General features: G+C 37.7%; 1 protein-coding gene across 1 annotated transcript in view; it reads left to right on the plus strand.

The window, feature by feature from the left end:
- The window catches only part of phf21b (PHD finger protein 21B), an 86,867-nt gene that overhangs the window by 23,715 nt on the left and 38,152 nt on the right, over positions 1-25,000 (plus strand). Inside the window, exon 2 of the mRNA XM_056455262.1 lies at positions 24,272-24,493. Coding sequence (XP_056311237.1) covers positions 24,272-24,493 — 222 coding nt within the window. The remainder of the gene's footprint in view (positions 1-24,271; positions 24,494-25,000) is intronic.

The following is a 25,000-nucleotide window of genomic DNA, read 5'->3' on the forward strand; positions in this document are numbered from 1 at the left end:
ACCTTATAAATACAGTAGGTGACTCTTACAACACCATTTACAGGTGAGGAACGCATGTAAAACAATGTGAAGACCTTTATGCTTCTCTCCTGAACTTGAAAATATAATTGGCTGAATCGTAGGGATGCTTTATTAAGATCGTATGGGGGGGGGGGGGGGGGGGGTCGAATCGAGATCACGATCTTTTTTCGATTATTCGTTAAGCCCTAGCAGCATGGTAGGACTAAAGTCAATATATAATGTGAAGCGACAGGAATTGTTCCATCTGTAATCTGTTCAGCGCAGTACCGCTTATAGACATAAGCTAAGAAACATGCATGAGCCCTCGTTGCTAAGTATGCTCCTCGACTTGCTGGGTGTTTTATATCAGTCTATTGAATATTTGCTGTTGGCTTTTCACCTATGTTGTCAGGAAAGTGCATCTGAGCATGTTTTAAACACCAGCGTCACTTTTCGTATGGGTAGATGTGTGTTTGAATACATTTTTCAGTGATAATGGCAGGCTGCAGTGTCAAGCACTGTAAATTATACGCCCGAAACATCTTACCCTACGTATTTGCGATTGAGATCAACCATAAATCGATATTTATGAGAAACGTTTTACCTGTTAAATCCCATGTTAAGTTCATTTCAATTGTTTTCAGTCGTTTACGACGATACGGGCATCAAATAGCAGAGCAGTTCGACCTAAAAACGAAAATTCGCGCATCATTTACTCACTATTCACCAGTCACAAACCTGTTTGAGTTGCTTTCTTCTGTTGAACAGAAGAGATGTTTTGAAAAATGCTGGAGACTATTGACTTCCATAGTGTTTGTTGTTGTTTTTTGACTATGGAAGTGAATGGCTCTCGATTTCTAACATCCACCAGTGTTCAAAGAAATAAAAGGAGTAAATGTCGTAAATTGAGTAAATGTCAGTTTTGCGTGAACCGCCCCTTTAAATTCACATGATACTAAAGACCACTGTGTTCATGGACTCTCCGTGTCTGCTGTTATATATGTCTCTTTGGATAAAAGGCATCGTCTTGTTTATTTACACGCTTTATCCTGCTTTATCATTGCATTTCAAGCACATGGTGCTTCAGGGTTCAAGGCATTGGTTCTGCGGCGTTTAGTCGCAGCCAGAAGGTGGCATGCTTTATATTCAGCATACACAGATGAAGCAGCGGAGCTATTAATAGCTGGAGAGGACAGTTTAAACACACACTGCCTGCTGGGAAAGAGTTCACTGTAAATACAGGAACACTCACAAAGCTCTCAGAGACCCTTCACATCACATGTCCTTGCTCATGTCTGTTTAAATGAGCAGAACATCTTCATTACAAGCTCAGAAATGAAAAATAAAACCTGCTAAGTGTGCTCACTGAAGGCTGATGTGTCCATTGGTCGGTGTTTGGTGGATGTCATTGTCTCTCTTGGACAGTTTCTGCACTTCCTCTTAGATCCTAGGAGAACTCCCTCTGTAGACATTCTTTAAATTATAGCTATGTAGTGTTGCAACAATGTTCATTAGACTGATTAAGTTTATTAGTAAGGTATTTGTTTCGCTATTTCTGCGCAGAATTTAGTTTAAAAAAAATCTGCGGATTTATCTGCCTACAGCCTAGTGGTTGACATATAGCAACAAGGCGCTCACGGTGACCCAAGTTCGATTCCCAGCTCGAGGTCCTTTGCCGATCCTTCCCCTCTCTCTGCTCCCCATGGTTTCCTGTCAATTCTCTACACTTTTCGTTTCATTAAAGGTTAAAAGTAAGTTTATTGAAGGTTGTCAATGCAAATGTAATTAGAACCTGTTGTTTGGTAAACAAAGCAAGTCTCTCATATAATAATAACAACACATTACTTGTTATGTACAAACGGAATACATATACACTCGCTGGCCACTTTATTAGGTACACCGGTCCATCAGAAAGGGGATTTAAGTGACTTTGAACGTGGCATGGTTTTCGGTGCCGGATGGTCTGGTCTGAGTATTTCAGAAACTGATGATCTACTGGGATTTTCACGCACAACCATCACTAGGGTTTACAGAGAATGGTCTGAAAAAGAGGAAATATCCAGTGAGCCGCAGTTCTGTGGGCGCAGATGCCTTGTTGATGCCAGAGGTCAGAGGAGAATGGCCAGACTGGTTCCAGCTGATAGAAAGGCAACAGTAACTCAAATAAGCACTCGTTACAACCGAGGTCTGCAGAAGAGCATCTCTGAACGCACAACACGTCCAGCCTTGAGGCGGATGGGCTACAGCAGCAGAAGACCACACCGGGTGCCGCTCCTGTCAGCTAAGAACAGGAAACTGAGGCTACAATTCACACAGGCTCACCAAAACTGGACAATAGAAGATTGGAGAAACGTTGCCTGGTCTGATGAGTCTCCATTTCTGCTGCCACATTCGGATGGTCGGGTCAGAATTTGCTGTCAGCAACATGAAAGCATGGATCCATCCTGCCTTGTAACAGCGGTTCAGGCTGGTGGTGGTGGTGTAATGGTGTGGGGGATATTTTCTTGGCACACTTTGGGCTCATTAGTACCAATTGAGCATCGTGTCAATGCCACAGCCTACCTGAGTATTGTTGCTGACCATGTCCATCCCTTTATGACCACAGTGTCTCCATCTTCTGATAAGCAGGATAGCCTTACCATGTCATAAAGCTTGAATCCTCTCAGACTGGTTTCTTGAACATGACAATGACTTCACTGTACTCAAATGGCCTCCACAGTCACCAGATCTCAATCCAATAGAGCACCTTTGGGATGTGGTGGAACGGGAGATTCGCATCATGGAGAAAAATCACTGAGGAATATTTCCAGTGCCTTGTTGAATCTCTGCCACGAAGGTTTAAGGCAGTTCTGAAGACAAAAGGGGGTCCAACCCGGTCCTAGTAAGGTGTACCTAATAAAGTGGCCGGTGAGTGTATGTGTACACACACTTTTACATAACTAAACAGACTCTCTATGATAAGCTAAAAATAGGCTACTGAAAAATTTAACAGGTACTCTCTTTAAAGGAACACTACACCTTTTCTTTTAAAAAGCCTCATTTTACAAGTCTCCTAGAGGTAAACAGTGGACATTTTTAAAAATCTGATCCAGTTTTAGCTTAGCTTAGCATAATGAATTGAATCGGATTAGACCGTTAGCATTTTGTTAAAAAATAGCTTGTATAATTTTCCTATTTGAAGCTCAGGTGGAGGGTTTCTTCAAGTTTTCTGATTCTGTCCAACTCAAATCGCGCAAATCGCATCGTTGAACCTTTTTGTTTCTATTCAACAGACAAAAATACGAATAAATCAGCTGCATTACAGACCCAAAAAGAGTTTGCTGTGCGTCACTGATTGTCGAATGACTTAAAGAGGATGTAACGTGCTCACTTTGTCCAAACTTATATTAATCTTGAGTGTTATGCCTCCATATATACATGAATTATTTCATAGTTTTTTACTTTTAAGACGAAGTTCCAGACTATTCTCTGCATGAGAATACGAGTGCCCGGTGATCTTAGATCTTTATGACTTTTTAAAAAATTTCTATAAAGGGAATGCAGAGAAAAACAAAGAAAGAAAGGCATTTTCATGTGGAAATCTGGTTAAAGTGTAACATTTTAGCGTTCGATACACTAATCGTAGGCAAACGAGTGTTGTGCTAATGTCACTTGACGCATCTAAATTGAGTCACGCTGACGTGTTATGGAAAATCAGCTGTTAAGTCACTGACTCTGAGGGAAAAAACTCTGAATTTGACATTTGGTTTTGAGTGGAAACGCAAGTCAGCCATTTTTATCGTCAACGACTAATCATTTCAGCATTATAACTATGGTCATCAGTCTCAACCCATCAGATGCACTTTTCAGCTGAATGTTCAGGTGACACTAAACTCGCAGAGAAAGACTAGATGTAGTCAAACTACAGTAAAAGAGGTGTAGCTTATGTCTTGTAAAGCTCCCGTTCCAAAAGTCTGCCTTTTGTAGGGTGGCAGTAAAGCAGAAGAGGACAGAAATAATTGAGGGAGGAGAGGGCGTCCTTGTGCTGTCACTCCAAGACACGGGCAGAACAAAGAGCCTACCATCGTAATGAATGAGGCTTTGATTTGTTTTTTCCTGACCAAGGTCACTGCAAGCAAAAAAAATAAGCACTTTGACTGAACATGCAGACAAGATCTCTTCAGTCTGCGCACTCTAACTGCACGTTCCTGCTTCTTTTTGCTCTCTAAAAGCTGCATTTGCAAAATGGATGTTGCAATCTTACTTGGCTAAAGAGAGGACTGTTTAAAAGACTGAAACATAGGACAATATGTTCATCGAACACGTCACCATTTTTCTCAGAAAACATATTTCTAAAGGTGCCGTCGACTTGAAATTTCCCCCGGATGTTGGTAACAATCAAAGTAATCCATATATGCGGAGAAAACTAAGCTAATTCATTTATAAATGAAGTAATGTGCTATAAAATGAAAAGTACTGAACACATGAAGAAAGGGAGGTGTAGTTCGGCAGTGAACGCCCAGACAGCAGCTGAAATCTCTCAGTAGTTCTTCAGCAACCCTCTGCCCTTCCTCTGTTTAGATGAATATCAGCTGCTTCAGTCCAACATCTACATTAGCAGGAGGATGAAGATCAAACCATTTCAGCAAGACAATGATCAGAAACACAGCCAAGGAGACTCTCAGATGCTTTCAGAGAAAGAAAATCAAGCTGTAGAATGGCCCAACCAATCACCTGATCCGAATCCAATAGAAAATACAGAATAAAGCTCAGATTTGATAGACGAGACTCACAGAACCATCAAGATTTTGACACTCTGTTGGAGTCTCACACCCAAGCAACGCATGAGGCCTAATTCTCTCCATATGAGAGGGGTCTTTAAGCCGCCGTCCCCCAAAAAAGCCTTTTATATAAAGTATTAAACACATTTCAGTAGTTCAGCTCTTTCTCCTTGTGTCGTTCCATTATTACACACAGCTCATTTCTCAGATTTGTTTGTTTTGTTTTATTTTTATGTTTGTATTGTTTGGGTTTTCACCAAAATCTGCTTATTAAATATATACCGAGGGTTTATTTTCACTGGGAAACCCAGATCAGCTCAATTCCTGTAGGTATGCGTGATACACAACGTATCAGGCGTACATTATATGGGTGAAATTTTTCGAATAAAGTGGCGGATCAGCTCAAACGTCGCCCAAATCAGCATCATCACATTAATTAGCCTATTCGAATTCTTTAATTCATTTAAACGTGAACTGGAACGCTGAGAAAAGAGGTTTTTTTTGAGTTTGGTGTGTAGGAAATGGACTGGCCTGCACAGAGTCCTAACCTAACGAATTAGTTTTTATGTCACTTCTTTAACTTTATTGGTGAGACAGTATTTACTAGGTACAGAGATGTATAGTAACGAAGTAGAACTACTTCACTACTGTACTCACGTATTATTTTTTCTCCTACTTCCACTTTTACTTCCGTACATATTTTCGACGAGTTTAATTCTTGTACTCTGATAGATTTTTTAATGTGATGCATCGTTACTCGTTACTAGGGGTGTCAAAATTATTTCTAAAGCCGATCGCAGCCCTTTTTGTTGAGCGGGTGAAGACAAATCGCTAACGCACCAAGATATCGAATTGAACCGAATCGATGGCATGATAATCGTAACCGAATCGTGAGACCAGTGTAAATTCACACCCCTACTCGTCACAATTATAGACCTTTTTCTTGGCTACTGCATGGAGGGCGCCATAGCGACCAGCGTCTTCCGGTAGATTGTTTAGAAGTTCCGTGTACAGTGTTTACAACTGGTAATTTGCGCTCCGAATATGAGTTTCAATAGCGTTTTGAGTGGATCACGGAGCGTTTTAGTGATGAAGGTGTGTGTTAAAGCCGTTATAATCTGTCAGATCTGTGGTTCAAGCGCGAGAGAAAAACAGCATCGTAAACCATGTTTCTTTTCGTTCTGCTTGATCAAGTTAATCGCGATATTTACAATGAACAAAACAATATGATGTCTTTCTTTAATAGCTACATAACACAATACTTGTACTTTTACTTCCAGTATTTGCGTAGTAAATTTCGAAATAAACTACTTGCAATACTTAAGTGGAAGTACTAAAGTTTTTTGATAGAGTACTTGTACTTTTACTTAAGTCTCGGTCTCTAGTACTTTATACAACCCAGGCTCATTCTGAAAACGTAGTCCCGAGGACGTTTCTGGAGACCGCGAATTATGTAGCCGGAGGTACGTATGGCTGCATTTAATTTTTTAAGCGAACGCTGTGGGGCGGTATGACGGCGTTCCTTTTAGCGCTCGCCGGCTGACCGCTTGCCTTCGTGTGGAGGGCTTTCCCGCCGCAACCAGTTTGTCCGGTTAGCTCGTCCTATGCGTCGGCGGACTCGAGGCGCAGAGAGGAGCAGACCACGACGACGACGAGTGTGTTCGAGTCCGGGAAAAAACGGTTCCAGAAATCAAGACTAAAACAGAATCCAAGAAATAAAGCGAAGAGGTTCATAACAGGCCGAGAATGTGGTAAAATCCGAAAACGTGGTAAAAAAAAAAACAAAAAACAAAAAAAACGGACGAGGGCTTTTCTTTTTCCGGACGGCTTTTGCAAATCGTTGGTTGGGTTTAGGGCGGGGGGGTCTATCGGTAAAATCGGTTGGGTTCGGGGAAGGAGGAGGTCGCCGAGTCAATCATTCAGCCAGTCGGACAGACAGACGTTCGTTCGACAGCGGCCTCTGGTGGGTTCATGCGAGAACAGCGCGTGCGTGAACGGCACACAGTGGCCTCTCGCGGATTCCCGAAAACTAAAAACGGCAAAAATACGTACCTCCCGGGACGTATTTCGCGGTCTCCAGAAACGTCCTCGGGACTACGTTTTCGGAATGAGCCTGGGTTGACTTTATACGTCTCTGATTAGGTAAGTTCCAAACTTTTTTTCCACTCAATCTGCTCGAATAAGGAATTCCAAAAAGGTTTGGATTTCGGCAACAATGTGGCTCCGCGTAACTTGTAAACGTTATTAAATGTATGGTCTTTAATTTTCACACCATTGAAACTTAACTGATTAGTATGTAAAAGATATACCAACATTGTGCGTAAATCCGACAAACTGACATCATCAGGGAAGCCCCGCCCTTCTAATCGCAGAATGCCGAGACTTTGATTGAAGATTACCGAAACGGTTTAAATTCAGTGGATTAACATGCGCAGATGAATTGTTCACCTAAAGAATAACAACGTGCGCTAGCAGAACAAACATCGCTCGTTTTGATTCCACACGGACTGTTGGTGCAGAAATCGTGACGTTTAAAAATGTCCTCTCGTAGTATAGAGGCCGTCGTTTGTACTAGGAGAGAAATTACGATTTTATGCAGCCTTCCAGTGGAAATGAATGCTAAATAAACGCCGAAGACACATGAAATGATGAAGGCAGTTTGTTATACGGCGAGCGGACGAGTCAAACTGAACCGAACAGGTCGTTGTGCTCCATAACACACAATCAAATAAACAGGGTGCCGTTTCACTCGGCACATTCACAGCGAAAGCCTGCAGTACTTCAGGAAAGATTGATTTCTGGAGCAGTCGCGGAGGCTGCCGGAGCTCACGTATGCTACTTTATGTGTGTGTGTGTGTGTGTGTGTGTGTGTGTGTGTGTGTGTAATGAAATGGTGATTCAATCTCACGGGCAGAATGCAGAAACAAAGGCAATTGTCTGAATGTTGATCAACGGCAAGAAAGCGAGCCGTTTCTGAATGCAGCACGGCCTCTTTCACTGTGCTGAGGGCTGCGCGTTCACTGAACACACACGAGATGGAGATCTAGCTTTGGCTGTAGTGATCATTAAGATGGAGACTTTGATCGGTTTATTGATTGATATGAGCTAGACTCACGCACTCATTCTGGGGAAATTAAAGATGTTTAGAAAGAACACGCGAATAGGACCAAAATATTTACAACAGCTTCTACTTAAACATACTAATCATGCTAGCAACATGCTAATTCATTCTAAATCATGCTGACAACATGCTTGTTTATACTAGAAACGTGCTAGCAACATGCTAATTTATTCTAAATCACATTGACAACATGCTTGTTTATACTAGAAACATGCTAGCAACATGCTAATTCATTCTAAATCATGCTGACAACATGCTTGTTTATACTAGAAACATGCTAGCAACATGCTAATTCATTCTAAATCATGCTGACAACATGCTTGTTTACACTAGAGACATGCTAGCAACATGTTAATTCATTCTAAATCATGCTGACATCATGCTTGGTTATACTAAGAACATGTTAGCAACATGCTAATTCATTCTAAATCATGCTGACAATATGCTTGTTTATACTAGAAACATTGTAGCAACAAGCTAATTCATTCTAAATCATGCTGACAACATGCTTGTTTATACTAGAAACATGCTAGCAACATGCTAATTCATTCTAAATCATGCTGACAACATGCTTGTTTATACTAGAAACATGCTAGCAACATGCTAATTCATTCTAAATCATGCTGACAACATGCTTGTTTAAACTAGAAACATGCTAGCGAAATGCTAATTCATTCTAAATCATACTGACAACATGCTTGTTTATACTAGAAACATGCTAGCAAAATGCTAATTCATTCTAAATCATGCTGACAACATGCTTGTTTATACTAAGAACATGTTAGCAACATGCTAATTCATTCTAAATCATGTTGAAAACATGCTTGTTTATAGTAGAAACATGCTAGCAACATGCTAATTCATTCTAAATCATGCTGACATCATGCTTGTTTACACTAGAGACATGCTAGCAACATGTTAATTCATTCTAAATCATGCTGACAATATGCTTGTTTATACTAGAAACATTGTAGCAACAAGCTAATTCATTCTAAATCATGCTGACATCATGCTTGTTTACACTAGAAACATGCTAGCAACATGTTAATTCATTCTAAATCATGCTGACATCATGCTTGTTTATACTAGAAATATGCTAGCAACATGCTAATTCATTCTAAATCATGCTGACATCATGCTTGTTTACAATAGAGACATGCTGGCAACATGTTAATTCATTCTAAATCATGCTGACATCACGCTTGTTTATACTAGAAACATGCTAGCAACATGCTAATTCATTCTAAATCATGCTGACAACATGCTTGTTTATACTAAGAACATGTTAGCAACATGCTAATTCATTCTAAATCATACTGACAACATGCTTGTTTATACTAGAAACATGCTAGCAAAATGCTAATTCATTCTAAATCATGCTGACAACATGCTTGTTTATACTAAGAACATGTTAGCAACATGCTAATTCATTCTAAATCATGTTGACAACATGCTTGTTTATAGTAGAAACATGCTAGCAACATGCTAATTCATTCTAAATCATGCTGACATCATGCTTGTTTATACTAGAGACATGCTAGCAACATGTTAATTCATTCTAAATCATGCTGACATCATGCTTGGTTATACTAAGAACATGTTAGCAACATGCTAATTCATTCTAAATCATGCTGACAATATGCTTGTTTATACTAGAAACATGGTAGCAACAAGCTAATTCATTCTAAATCATGCTGACATCATGCTTGTTTACACTAGAAACATGCTAGCAACATGTTAATTCATTCTAAATCATGCTGACATCATGCTTGTTTATACTAGAAACATGCTAGCAACATGCTAATTCATTCTAAATCATGCTGACATCATGCTTGTTTACAATAGAGACATGCTGGCAACATGTTAATTCATTCTAAATCATGCTGACATCATGCTTGTTTATACTAGAAACATGCTAGCAACATGCTAATTCATTCTAAATCATGCTGACAACATGCTTGTTTATACTAAGAACATGTTAGCAACATGCTAATTCATTCTAAATCATGTTGACAACATGCTTGTTTATAGTAGAAACACGCTAGCAACATGCTAATTCACTCTAAGTCATGCTGACAATATGCTTGTTTATAGTAGAAACACGCTAGCAACATGCTAATTCATTCTAAATAATGCTACCAACATGCTTGTTTATACTAAGAACATGTTAGCAACATGCTAATTCATTTTAAATCATGTCGACAACATGCTTGTTTATACTAGAAACATGGTAGCAACATGCTAATTCATTCTAAATCCTGTTGACAACATGCTTGTTTATACTAGAAACATGCTAGCAGCATGCTAATTCATTCTAAATCATGCTGACAATATGCTTGTTTATACTAGAAACCAAGGTTATTATAATTAACGAAAACGAATGAAAAAACGAAAACTACAATTTTAAATAATTGTCGTTAACTGAAATAAAAATAAATAGGCTCATTTTAAACTCATTTTTGAAATCATTCAGCTGATATCCAGGTCTGGCAGGAGCACTTTTAGCATAGCTTAGCTTAGCATAAATCATTGAATCGGATTAGACCGTTAGCATCTCGCTCAAAAATTACTCAAAAAATTTGATTTTCCTATTTAAAGCTCGACTCTTAGGTTGTTACATCGTGTACTAAGACTGACGGAAAAATGAAAATGTTGCTAATTTCTAGGTTGATATGGCTAGGACATATTTGACCTGATAGGCGAACACAGTCTGCAAAATCTGCAAAAGAAATAACCCATGACCGTTGCCTTCTCAATGTAGCCTAATAGCCTAAGCAGTGACAGGGATTTAGATTAAACATTGGCTATAGAGAACGTTGAAGACCTCGAGAAAGCATCTTCCTCTGACTGAGGGGTTTGTTTTCTTCCGATGTGCTGACTGATGTGTATTATCTCAGTGTAGAGGACTGGCTCAAGGCCTGTTGTTTGGCAGGAGGGCATTGGTGTTGATGCCAAAACCCACAGCTCGGATTATCCCGTTCACCAGTGGGATCACCCTGTGGGGTAGGAGGAGGCTCATTTGAATACTATGTTAGATAATGTCATCTTCAACTCGCTGGGTCTCTGTGTAACGTAGTGTTGTACACTTTTGTTAAACGTTTAAATCGAAACATTTTACAACTCGCTTTTTGAACCCATTCAGTCGATCTCAGGCTCTGGCAGGAGCCATTTTAGCTTAGCTTAGCATAAATCATTGAATCGGATTAGACCGTTAGCATCTTGGAAAAATTTCAAAAAAGTGTTTAGATGATTTTCCTATTTAAAGCTCGACTCTTCTATAGTTACATCACGTACTAAGACACGGAAAATGAAAAGTTGCTGTTTTCTAGGCTGATATGGCTAATAGGAACTAAACTCTTATTTTGGCGTAATAATCAAGGAACCGTTTGCAGCATGATTTAAACGGTATCAGAGACAAACAGGCCATAGCATGACAGCGTACATTCACAAATTAGTGATGTTATGCATGACAATGAAGCTTCGATACGCATATCGCACACACGACACAATCAAGACACCTATTGGTTTCCCAGAGTCATGTGATCAATGACAAATCAAGCCTCGCTTTTTTTTGTCCACTATTAATGGTATTTTTGCGTTTTGCTTTGCGAGTCAGAAATTTTAAACCGCAAATCTTATGGAATCAAATCGCTGTCATAAACATTTCGTGCGTAAATAAAATTCACGCATGTGTAATTATAAAAACGTAAAGGAAAACGGAACGTCCTCGTAATTTTACGAGGGTACAATTCCAAAATCTGCGATTAGAACAGACACGGATACGACATTTTCTTCGTCTGTTTGTATACGACTGATAAAGTTACGATGGGTGTACTTTACAAACTCGAAATACAGTTTCACCACGGACACGACGACCTGATTACGAGTTCGAATTAACAAGCATCACTCCACTGTCAAAATTACGTCACCGCTATCACAGTCATTGATAAACAAGCGAGAGTCATCGATCACAACGGTGCTCTTGCTGGCCACTCGAGCTCCCGCACACCGTCTCTGGTAGGATTTTTGCTATTCCCTCTTTGAGAAATGTCCGTCATGAGCTGTAATAAAGTTTGAGACGTAATGAGGTCCTATTTCGCTGTGTTGGACATTTTACAGAATCAAACTTCCGAACACGTTCTGTTTTCCTTTACGTTTTTATAACTACAGATGTGTTAATTTTATTTACGCACGAAATGTTTATGACGGCGATTTGATCCCATAAAATCTTACGTGTTATATCTGGATCAGTTTAGTTGATGGTTTTGTGATGAGAGTCCTTCAAAATTTAATCAACATGTTACATTTATTATGACCAATATTTAGTTGTCTTATTTTCACACTATGCGCTTATTTACTGTGTGTGTGGAGAATGGGCTGCATTAGATACTGAATTATGAGGTCATACTATATTTACATATGCTATACTACACTACCTGACAAAAGTCTTGTCGTCGATCCCAGATGTAAGAGCAACAAATAATAACTTGATTATAAACAATAAAGTTCCAGAAAGCAAAGAAGGTCAAGGTGCTCCGGGACTGGCCAGCCCAGTCACCAGATATGAACATTATCGAGCATGTCTGGGGTAAGATGGAGGAGTCACTAAAGATGAATCCAAAGAGTCTTGATGAACTCTGGGAGTCCTGCAAGTACGCTTTCTTTGCCATTCCAGATGACTTTATTAATAAGTTTGGGTCATTGCAGAGATGTATGGATGCAGTCCTCCAAGCTCATGATGGAGTCAGACACAATATTCATTCTGTTTCCACTGCAGCATGAGCACATATTCTATACTGGACATTATTGAAGGTTCAGTGAGCAGACTTTAGTCTAAGCAAAGTCAGACCTTACTGTCCTAATCAAATAATTCCAAATCAAGGCATGATCAGATTTTGTTTTGGTCAAGTAAGCTTAATCTAGAGGCCTTTACCTTTCATATAAGCCACTTCTGATACCAAATGATCAACTAGAAGTCAAGTCATTATTTATTGCTCCTAAAACTTGGATAGGCGACAAGACTTTTGTCAGGTATACTATACTATACTATACTATACTATACTATACTATACTATACTATACTATACTATACTATAATGCATGAATGAACTTATTTAATGCACAAATGAAGCAAACGTATAGGGCTTTTGTTTGTAGGTGTATCATTGAAACTATGAAACATGTTTTGGTTGATTTATTTGACGTTTCACACTGGATTATGGCTGATAAATCCTTAAAAAACACTAGATGGAAGTAGATATATATATATATATATATATATATATATATATATATATATATATATATATATATATATATATATATATATATATATATATATATAGTCAGGGCTTTACATTAATGCGGGTAGATTTCGGCGGTGGCGGGTAAAAGAGACGCCGCTTCCACTAGCCACTGGCTGGTTGAAAATAATTTTCCCTAATAATAATTCTTAAAAGCAGGGCTCGACAATAAGGATGGTCCAGTATGCATGCTAAGGCGATCTTAGAATTGAGAAGCAACACTACTGACAAAAATAAGTGCGTTCGCAAAGCAGGTGAACACCGAATGAGAGGATAATCACTAGCGCTAACAGCTGAGGTGATGTGCGCGACTGTTTATAACGCGTGCGCGCTCCCGTTTCCTTTCGTGAAGCAACCGTGTCTAGAAACGCAACTGATGCGATCGGTTCGCTTTCAAATAGACTTGACAAAAAATGATGAACATGCACACACAGTCCTGCTGCTTTCAAGATTTCCAGAGTTGACTTATTGTAAGCAGCGCCTGTTGCTTTCGCTTTAACCATTCTCTGAACAGATTATTTATGGGTCTAACATTACCCATGTGTGTGTGATCATCCTTTCATTATCACACGGTGTGTTTTACCTGCTTTCTTTAGCGTTAATATGGTTTAATTATCATTTTTTACATAAACATTGCTTTAATGGGAGATTAACTCCCCATTTATGTGTAGTTAACTGGTGATCTAGTCAGGACAGATTACTGCGCATATGTTTTGTGAAATAAAAAGTATAGTATAAGCTATATTTAGCTTGTTTTGACACATGTAAAATTTGTGGATATGAAATAATTAATTGTTTATGTTTGGTGCGGTCAGAGATCCATTTGGTAAATCCTTCATTTTGAGCTCTGAAGATTATGTGAAATAAAAACTCATTGTAACACCATGATTATTCATAATTAAGTCATTTTAGCATGTCAGCGTCATATTTATGTGTATAAAATATACTTTCCCAACAATAAAATTGTGGCTAGTGAAAATGGCGAGTGGCTAGTAATGTTGGAAATCTAGCCACAGTGGCTGCTGATCAAAAAAAGTGTCAAGCCGAGTATATAGTGTACATGTGCATATATTTAGCATGCATTTCAAAATATTGCCAGAAATGTCAGCTTACATATTCATTTTCAGTCATTAGAATTACACATATATACTCAGATGTATTAACTATATGGTGTAGGTTCATATTTGGTCATATTTTATATTTCATGAGCCCCAAAACAGACAATTAAATCACATAATCCATAATACTTCGAAGACAATGAATTGTCAGCCAGATTTCCTAATTGTGACAGCAATAATTGATAATAATTAAATGAAACATTAATGTTCAACATTTCTAGCATTGAGTCCTGCTGTTTTTTCTCTAGTGAAATCATAATAATAACAGTAGATAGATAGATTTGAGGAATAAAAAAACTACTATCCCAATCTGACCCAAAAAAGTCCACTTAAAACATAAGGTCTCATGAAGACGAGCGTTCTGTCAAAGAGAATAACGTCTGATTGTCTCTCGTAAAGGCTTGTGACATCTCTGAGCATTTTTTGTTCATCGGAGGCTTAAAGCGCAGTGTTGACGTGAGACACGCGGCTGATTTGTTTAGCCTGAGGCAGAGAGGTCAGAGCGCTTTATTACACGGCAGAACTCTTTCATGTGTGTTTGTGTCAGACCGACAACAGAGCCCTGTCAATTCACTGCTGCTGAGAATGCTGGCTGATAACCACTGCATATGAAATGTCATATATGCTGGGGTTAGACGATACTGGAAACATTTGGTATCCATCCAATACCAAGTAAATGCAGGGTCAGCATTGATAAAGATGCTTTTCTTTCTTTTAATTTTTGTATGTAATATTTGTCATATATACTAGGGGTGTGTGATACTGATATATAGAGATTCCATCCGGTACCAAATAAATACAGTTACAGTATTACCGATATTGATATTTTCATTGTATGTATGTATGTATGTGTGTGTGTGTATATATATATATATATATATATATATATATATATATATATATATATATATATATATATATATATATATATATATATATATATATATATATATACACACACACATACACATACAAAAGAGGTGGCCATAGTGAAAAATTTTGAATCGATCTGATACTGAGTAATTACAGGACCAGTATCGCCGATAAAGATACAGATACCGATACCGATATTGATACTTTTCTTTTCCGTTTTTTTTAAATGTACTTTTTCTCATTTATAATATGATGGGCTTTACTGCAAAATGTTGTATCCATCCGATACAAAGTACAGAGTACCGAGGTTACTTTTTGTTCTTTTTTAATGTCATTTTTGTCATATATATATATATATATATATATATATATATATATATATATATATATATATATATATATATATATAAATATATACACACACACACACGCACACATATATATATATATATATATATATATATATATATAGATATATATATATAGATATATATATATATACACATAGATATACATACATATATATATATACATACATACATATATATATATATATATATATATATATATATATATATATATACATATATACATATATATATATATATATATATATATATATATACATATACATATACATATATACATATATATATACATATATACATATATATACATATACATACATATATACATATATATACATATACATACATATATACATATATATATACATATACATACATATATACATATATATACATATACATACATATATACATATATATATATACATACATATATACATATATATATATATATATATATATATATATATATATATATAGACATACATATATACATATATATATATATATATAGACATACATGTACATATATAGATATAGTAAAGCATACCAACGACGAGATGATCCCAAGGTTTTTATATCCTGGACCTGGCCGAATCCTGAGCAGCTACTGTGATGGTCATGGAGGAGTGGAGAACATGAGACTGATTCCTGTGACGCTCCAGAGACAGACGAGTCTTCGCTGAGGCCAGCTTCCAGCCTCCGCCACTGAGACTGCAGCTCTGCACAAGACGTTTGGCCAGCGGAGAAATTAAAATGGTCGTGCTCAACTGAGCCTGGTTTCTCTCAAGGTTTTTTTTCTTCACTTCCGCCTTTAGTGAAGTTTTTTTTTCCCTCTCCGCTGTCGCCACTGGCTTGCATGGTTCAGGATCTGTAGAGCTGCGCATCGTTGGATTTGCTCTTCAATATTTGGACTCTCAGTAGTGATTATTAAACCACACTGAACTGAGCTAAACTGAACTGAACTTAAACACTACAAACTGAACTACACTGTTCCTATTTACTGTGACCTTTTATGTGAAGCTGCTTTGACACAATCTACATTGTATAAGCGCTATACAAATAAAGGTGAATTCAATTGAATATACACATTTTTTATCTATCTGATACCAAGTAAATACCAGAACCAGTATCACGGATATTGATACAGATACCGATACTTTCTCTTTTTTTTTATGTATTTTTTGTCATGTGTATATACTAGGGGTGGGCCATACTGCAATATCTAGTATTAATCTGATACTGAGTAAATTCAGGGGGCAGTATTACTGATAATAATACAGATACTGATATTTTAACTTTTATAAAAGGTAATTTTTGTCAAATGTATACTAGTGGTGGGCGATACTGCAAAATTTAGTATCAATCTGATACTGAGTAAATTCAGGGGCAGTATTATCAATATCGATACAGATACTTATACTTTTTCTTTATTAAAATCTAATTCTTGTCATATATACTAGGGGTGGGCGATATAGTAAACTTTTGTATCTATCCAATACCAAGTAAATACAGAGGCAGTAACACCGATATTGATACAGATACCGATACTTTTCTATTTTATCAAATGTTATTTTTGTCATATATACTAGGGGTGGTCAATACTGCAAAAATTAGTATCCATCCGATACAGAGTAACTACAGGAGCAGTATTACCGATATTGATACAGATACCGATATTCTTTTTTCTTTTTGTTTTTTAAATGTAATTTTTAGTCGTATATAATGTAGTGAATGGACTTTCAAAGTGAAAACTAGTATGTTGATTTAATGAAAACTAGTATTTCGATACAATAAAATGCTTAAAAAATAGAAAAAACTATAATCTTTTTAAAACAAATCTACGTTGAACTTATACATGACATGTTTCGTAAACATCAGCACATCGCGAAACTATCTATTGTGGATTTCAAAGCACCTCTGTGGTTATATTATTATTATTATCATCATTACTATCATTTATTCTGGAATTACTGCGCTCATATCAACAAGTCTTAACCGCGTAATTCGAAATCAGTTTTTACTGACCTCCATAGTCATTCTATTGCCCCTGCTATGGATTTCAATGAGGGCAACCAACATTCTACAAAATATCTTCCTTTGTGTTCATCAGAAGAACGAAACTCATGAGGGCTTAAAACCACGCGAGGGGGAGTAAATCCCTTTAAAAATCTGAAGCCCTTCACATCGTATACGCACCACCATGTTGTAGAAGTTATTTAGGCTAAATTGCTAACTTATAGCTCCTCAAGTAGTTTCCCAACATAACATGACGCTGCGCAGTGTTTTACAAGCTAATTTACAACCATCACATGCCCCAAAAGAACAAAAAAATCATCTCAAGCTTACACGAAACTCCCATTTCCTGCCACCTTTGTGCTGTGGTCGGCGGTGGTCCTGGCTTTCTTCTTATGGTGAACTTTGAAGCAGTCTGCAGAGTCTTAATGGCTCAGGTTGTGTCCAGATGCTGGTTGTGAGCTTCCCTGTGGATGGCATTGATTCTTAGAAACAATAGAGCTCGCTGCATTGTGCGGGAATTAATGAATAACTTACAAATAATCTCCCTATTGACGCCACAATGCAGTGAGTTTTAAATGACTCTGCTGCACCTGTGCTGTTTTTCTGCGTTGGGCTAAACTGAGCTGTCAAGCTGCTCAGCAGACGATCAAGCCCTGCTGGTATACTGGTGAACCTTTGACCTTTTGACCTTTATTAGCGAGAAAGACAAGGGGTCTCGTCTATCAAATCTGAGCTATATTTAGCATTTTTTTATTGGATTCGGATCAGGTGATGGGCTGGGCCATTCTACAGCTTGATTTTCTTTCTCTGAAAGCACCTGTGAGTCACCTTGGCTGTGTTTTGGATCATTGTCTTGCTGAAATGTCCACTCTGGTTTTATGTTGATGTCTGAGGTTGATGTTTACCTGTCTAAACCGTATTTGTGAATGTGCAGACAACGTGACCCTTTCTGCGGGAACAGGGTCCACAGAGATGAACAGAATGTAAAACATTGATGGTTCTGTGGGTCTCATCTATCAAATCTGAACTTTAGTTTGCATTTTCTATTGGATTCGGATCAGGTGATGGGCTGGGCCATTCTACAGCTTGATTTTCTTTCTCTGAAAGCATCTGAGAGTCTCCTTGGCTGTGTTTTGGATCATTGTCTTGCTGAAATGGCTTCATCTTCATCCTCCTGCTAATGTAGATGTTGGACTGAAGCAGCTGATATTCATTTACACTGTCCTGAGGGTTGCTGAGGAACTACTGAGCGATTTCAGCTGCTGTCTGGGCTTTCACTGCCCAACTACACCTCCCTTTCTTCATGTGTTCAATACTTTTCCCTGCGTCATTTTATTTTATTACACAGAACTTCCATGTGTAAGCTAATTAGATTTGTTTTCTTTGCATATATGGATTTCTTTGGTTGGATTTTTTTCAAATAATCATTGGACTACCTCCCTATATATCATTACACTGTCACTTCATCACAGTTATCATGTTTACAAGCCTTTTTGCACTATATACTGTTCTATATCTGCCCTTAATGTCATTGTATTGTATTGTTTACACATTTTTATTCTTTTTTTATTCTTTAGACTACATTTTATGTATATTTTGAGATTAAATCTTATGTATAATTGTATTTACTGTAAATTCTTTCTTAAAAACTCTACTTTTATTAATATAACTCTACTACTATTAATATTATATGTTAGGCACCTAGGGTCTGAGAATAACGTAATTTCGATTCTCTATATGTCCTGTACATGTGGTTGAATTGACAATAAAGCTGACTAAAGCTCACACTGTTTGAACATATTAGTTTAGGTCATGTTATATTAATCCCAACTCGACATTACAATAACGATATAATGATATGCAGCCCTAAATAGTGGGGTTTTTGTGAACGAAAACGCTCCCTAACCGAGGCTGTAATAATAAATTATTAGCTAGCGTAGACAGTGGAACCTCTTTGCCATTTACACCCAGACAATATCATCTTTAGAAAACAGAAAAGAAACTCAGTTAAGCGGAGGCTGAAGAAATGATGGCAAAAATGTCATGTTTGGGTGAACTATCCCTTTAAATGAGATGTTGATGTCGTATTTTGTAACGCAAAGTCTTTTTCATCAGAGTCATGAACGAAGGCAGCATTATGAATGTATGTATACGTCTGTCTGTCGGCCTCTGAATATGAAAAGCAGGATATAAAAACCTGTCCCTCTCTTTCTCTCGCTCCCTCCCTCCTCATTCTCAGTTCTCAGAATACCATAAAAGCCATTCAGAAGTGACAACATGCCGCTGGAATGAAATATGAAATATTCAGAGTGTGAATATTACAGTGCAAACGTACGGCGTGAAGCTTTCTGTGTAAGAATGATAGCGGTACTTTTGGATGCGCGTTGTTTTCCTGTGAAAATTGTATTATTATTTATTTTTATGAATGTTATTATTTATTATTAACAATATTTTACAATAGTTAACACTGTACAATTTGACTATTTTTATATCCATTCAGCTGATCTCAGGGTCTAGCGGGAGCACTTTTAGCCTAGCTTAGCATACATCATTGAATCGGATTAGACCGTTAGCATTTCACTCAAAGAAAAAAAGGTTAGATAATTTGAGTTTGACCATTTTTTAATCCATTTAGCCAATCTGAGGGTCTAGCAGGAGCACTTTTAGCTTAGCTTAGCATACATCATTGAATTGGATTAGATCGTTAGCATTTCACTCAAAAAAGAAAAAAAAAGGCTAGGTAATTTGAGTTTGACCATTTTTAATCCATTTAGCCAATCTCAGGGTCTAGCGGGAGCACTTTTAGCTTAGCTTGGCATACATCATTGAATTGGATTAGACCGTTAGCAATTTTATTACACGGCTGTCTGGAATACTCAGTTCTGATTGGTCAGTTAGTCATTCCCAGATAAGAACCGCTGAATAACACAGACTCATCCAGGAACTTTGTTTCACCATCAGTTATTCTATTGTTTTCGACTGTTTACCGCCAACTTTTAAATGTGCATTGTTTTCCTGTGAAAATAACTGAATATCCTTAAAGAAACACTCTGAGTTTACAACTCCTCAAGAGTTAACACTGTTGAGTTTTACAATTTTTGAATCCATTTAGCCAATCTCAGGGTCTAGCGGGAGCACTTTTAGCTTAGCTTAGCTTAGCATACATCATTGAATCGGATTAGACCATTAGCAATTTTATTACACTGCTGTCTGGAATACTCAGTTCTGATTGGTCAGTTGGTCATTCCCAGATAAGAACCGCTGAATAACACAGACTCATCCAGGAACTTTGTTTCACCATCAGTTACTCCATTGTTTTTGACTGTTTGGCACCAACTTTTAGATGCGCGTTGTTTTTCTGTGAAAATAACTAAATATCCCTAAAGGAACGCTCCACTTTTGTTTGAAAACAGGCTGATTTTACAACTCCCCAAGAGTTAACACTGTTGAGTTTTACAATTTTTGAATCTATTTAGCCGATCTCAGGGTCTAGCAGGAGGACTTTTAGCTTAGCTTAGCATACATCATTGAATCGGATTAGACCGTTAGCATTTCACTCAAAAAAGAAAAAAAGGCTAGATAATTTGAGTTTGACCATTTTTTAATCCATTTAGCCAATCTCAGGGTCTAGCGGGAGCACTTTTAGCTTAGCTTGGCATACATCATTGAATCGGATTAGACCGTTAGCAATTTTATTACACGGCTGTCTGGAATACTCAGTTCTGATTGGTCAGTTGGTCATTCCCAGATAACAACCGCTGAATAACACAGACTCATCCAGGAACTTTGTTTCACCATCAGTTACTGCATTGTTTTTGACTGTTTAGCACCAACTTTTAGATGCGCGTTGTTTTCCTGTGAAAATAACTAAATATCCCTAAAGGAACGCTCCACTTTTGTTTGAAAACAGGCTGATTTTACAACTCCCCAAGAGTTAACACTGTTGAGTTTTACAATTTTTGAATCTATTTAGCCGATCTCAGGGTCTAGCAGGAGGACTTTTAGCTTAGCTTAGCATACATCATTGAATCGGATTAGACCGTTAGCATTTCACTCAAAAAAGAAAAAAAGGCTAGATAATTTGAGTTTGACCATTTTTTAATCCATTTAGCCAATCTCAGGGTCTAGCGGGAGCACTTTTAGCTTAGCTTGGCATACATCATTGAATCGGATTAGACCGTTAGCAATTTTATTACACGGCTGTCTGGAATACTCAGTTCTGATTGGTCAGTTGGTCATTCCCAGATAACAACCGCTGAATAACACAGACTCATCCAGGAACTTTGTTTCACCATCAGTTACTGCATTGTTTTTGACTGTTTAGCACCAACTTTTAGATGCGCGTTGTTTTCCTGTGAAAATAACTAAATATCCCTAAAGGAACGCTCCACTTTTGTTTGAAAACAGGCTGATTTTACAACTCCCCAAGAGTTAACACTGTTGAGTTTTACCATTTTTGAATCCATTCAGCTGAGAGGGTCTAGCTGGAGCACTTTTAGCTTAGCTTAGCATACATCATTGAATCGGATTAGACCGTTAGCATCTCGCTCAAAAAAAGAAAGTAAAAAAAGGCTAGATAACTTTCCTTTTTAACTGTTTAGGGGAGTTTTAAAATGAGCCTATTTCCAAAAAAAGTGGAGTGTTCCTTTAAAATGGCATGTATTTAACAGGGAGGTGAAACTACTTCTGCCTTATACGAATTTCATTACATTTTGTCAATTGCATTTTATTACACGGCTGGTCATTCCTTAATAACAATCACTAAATTAAACAGCTGAGTTTGGCCATTTTTGAAATCATTCAGCCGATCTCTGGGTCTAGCGGGTGTAACTTTTAGCTTAGCTTAGCATACATCATTGAATCGGATTAGACCGTTAGCATCTCGCTCAAAAAAAGAAAGAAAAAAAGGCTATATAACTTTCCTTTTTACTGTTTAGGGAAGTTTTAAAATGAGCCTATTTCCACAACCACTAAATAACACGGACTCATCCAGGAACTTTGTTTCACCATCAGTTAGTACATTGTTTTGGACTGTTTGGCGACAACTTTTATATGCGCGTTGTTTTCCTGTGATAATAACTAAATATCCTTAAAGGAACACTGCACTTTTGTTTGGAAACAGGCTGATTTTACAACTCCCCAAGAGTTAACACTGTTGAGTTTTACAATTTTTGAATCCATTCAGCCGTTCTCAGGGTCTAGCGGGAGCACTTTTAGCTTAGCTTAGCATACATCATTGAATCGGATTAGACCATTAGCGTGTCACTCAAAAAAGAAAAAAAGGCTAGATAATTTAAGTTTGACCATTTTTAATCCATTTAGCCAATCTCAGGGTCTAGCAGGAGCACTTTTAGCTTAGCTTAGCATACATCATTGAATCGAATTAGACCGTTAGCATCTCACTTAAAAAAAAAAAAGTAAAAAAAGGCTAGATAACTTTCCTTTTTACTGTTTATGGAAGTTTTTAAAAGAGCCTGTTTCCAAAAAAGTGGAGTGTTCCTTTAAAATGAGATATATTTAATAGGGAGGTGAAACTACTTCTGCCCTTTGTCAGAATTTCATTACATTGTGTCAATTGCGTTTTATTACACGGCTGTCTGGAATACTCAGTTCTGATTGGTCAGTTGGTCATTCCCAGATAACAACCGCTGAATAACACAGACTCATCCAGGAACTTGGTTTCACCATCAGAACACTTTTAGCTTAGCTTAGCACACATCATTGAATCGGATTAGACCGTTAGCATCTGACTCAAAAAAGGAAAAAGGCTAGATAACTTTAATTTTTAACTGTTTAGGGGAGTTTTAAACTGAGCCTATATCCAAAAAAGTGGAGTGTTCCTTTAAAATGGCATGTATTTAACCGAGAGGTGAAACTACTTCTGCCCTTTGTCAGAATTTCATTACATGGTTTCAGTTTTTTTAAGCTTAATCGTGATTTTTGCTGAGTCGTAAGCAGCATGAGAGATTTAAAGGGACGGTCCGCCCAAAATAGAAATCCCGTTATCATTTACTCACTCTACTTTAAAATCTATTTGACTTTCTATCTTCTGTCGAACGCAAAAAGATACGTTGAAAAATGCTAATATCTGGCAACCATTGAGTAATGGCATGAGTATATCTTCTTTGGTTTTCAACCCCATTTAAAACCCCATGAGGAAGAGTAAATGAGCTATTTTTCTTCATTTTCGGGCGAACTATCCCTTTAAAATGAGAATAATATCTTGATTTAGCTTTGATACGCTAAACAGATATTAAAAGCAATCGAATGTGTTTTTAGTAATTAACGTATAACAAAATATCCGGGATGTTTAGATGTTTTTACTGATGACGAATGGCAAAACCACACACAAAACTGTTAGATTGTCTGCCGTATTACTTCCCACAGCAAACGAGAAGGAAATTGAAGAAGACTTCGAGCAACAAACAAACCCGCTCGCATTAAAGTGCAGTCCTTGAACTTGAGCTGACGCAAGGACAAATATCAAAGCAGCCTCGCATTTTCTATTTCATCTCTTCATTATGTATGGGCTAGAAATTCAGCAAATACTTTTGATTATTCCTGTTAATTAGCATACATGTACAATTGTGCTAGATCAAAAGTACTAAGATGCACCATTTTAATTGGCATTACATTGATAGATCTTAATGTTATCAGTGGTTTTAGGGTTATTAACCTGCTATCGTTTGTGTTTTTTTTCTTCCGACAGAAGCTTGCTGTCAGAAGTTGTCCTATGGGGACGGCCACCAAACCCCTGGCCCTCATCAAGCCGCCCAGCCAGAGCATCGCCATCTCTGTGGTGCCAGCAAAGACTCCCGTTTCCATGGTGACGGCACACATTAATGGACAAAAAGCGCTGAGTTCTGAAACGCGCCAGACGTCCCCTATCAACCTCCAAACACCCGCCGGACAGCACATCAGCCACTCGCAGGTACAGCAACAGGCAAAACAATGGTTTATTGCTGCACATCCTTATTGTGGTATTGCGTTTAATTACACGGCGGTCTGAAACACTCGATTCTGATTGGTCAGTTGGTCATTCCCAGATAACAACCGCTGAATAACAGACTTTGTATCACCATCAGTTAGTCCATTGTTTTTGGCAGTTTGGCGCCATCTTGTGTCTGAATAATGCGCAGGTTAGTGTATACTCCATCAGCTGTTTTAGTTTCTGTCAGCTTTGTGTTTTTGACTGTTTGGCGCCATCTTGTGTCTGAATAATGCGCAGGTTAGTGTATACTCCATCAGCTGTTTCTGTCAGCTTTGTGTTTTGACTGTTTGGCGCCATCTTGTGTCTAAATAATGCGCAGGTTAGTGTATACTCCATCAGCTGTTTTAGTTTCTGTCAGCTTTGTGTTTTGACTGTTTGGCGCCATCTTGTGTCTGAATAATGTGCAGGTTAGTGTATACTCCATCAGCTGTTTCTGTCAGCTTTGTG

The sequence above is a fragment of the Danio aesculapii genome, chromosome 4 (assembly GCF_903798145.1).
Source record: "Danio aesculapii chromosome 4, fDanAes4.1, whole genome shotgun sequence".
In the NCBI taxonomy this organism is placed as follows: Eukaryota; Metazoa; Chordata; class Actinopteri; order Cypriniformes; family Danionidae; genus Danio; species Danio aesculapii.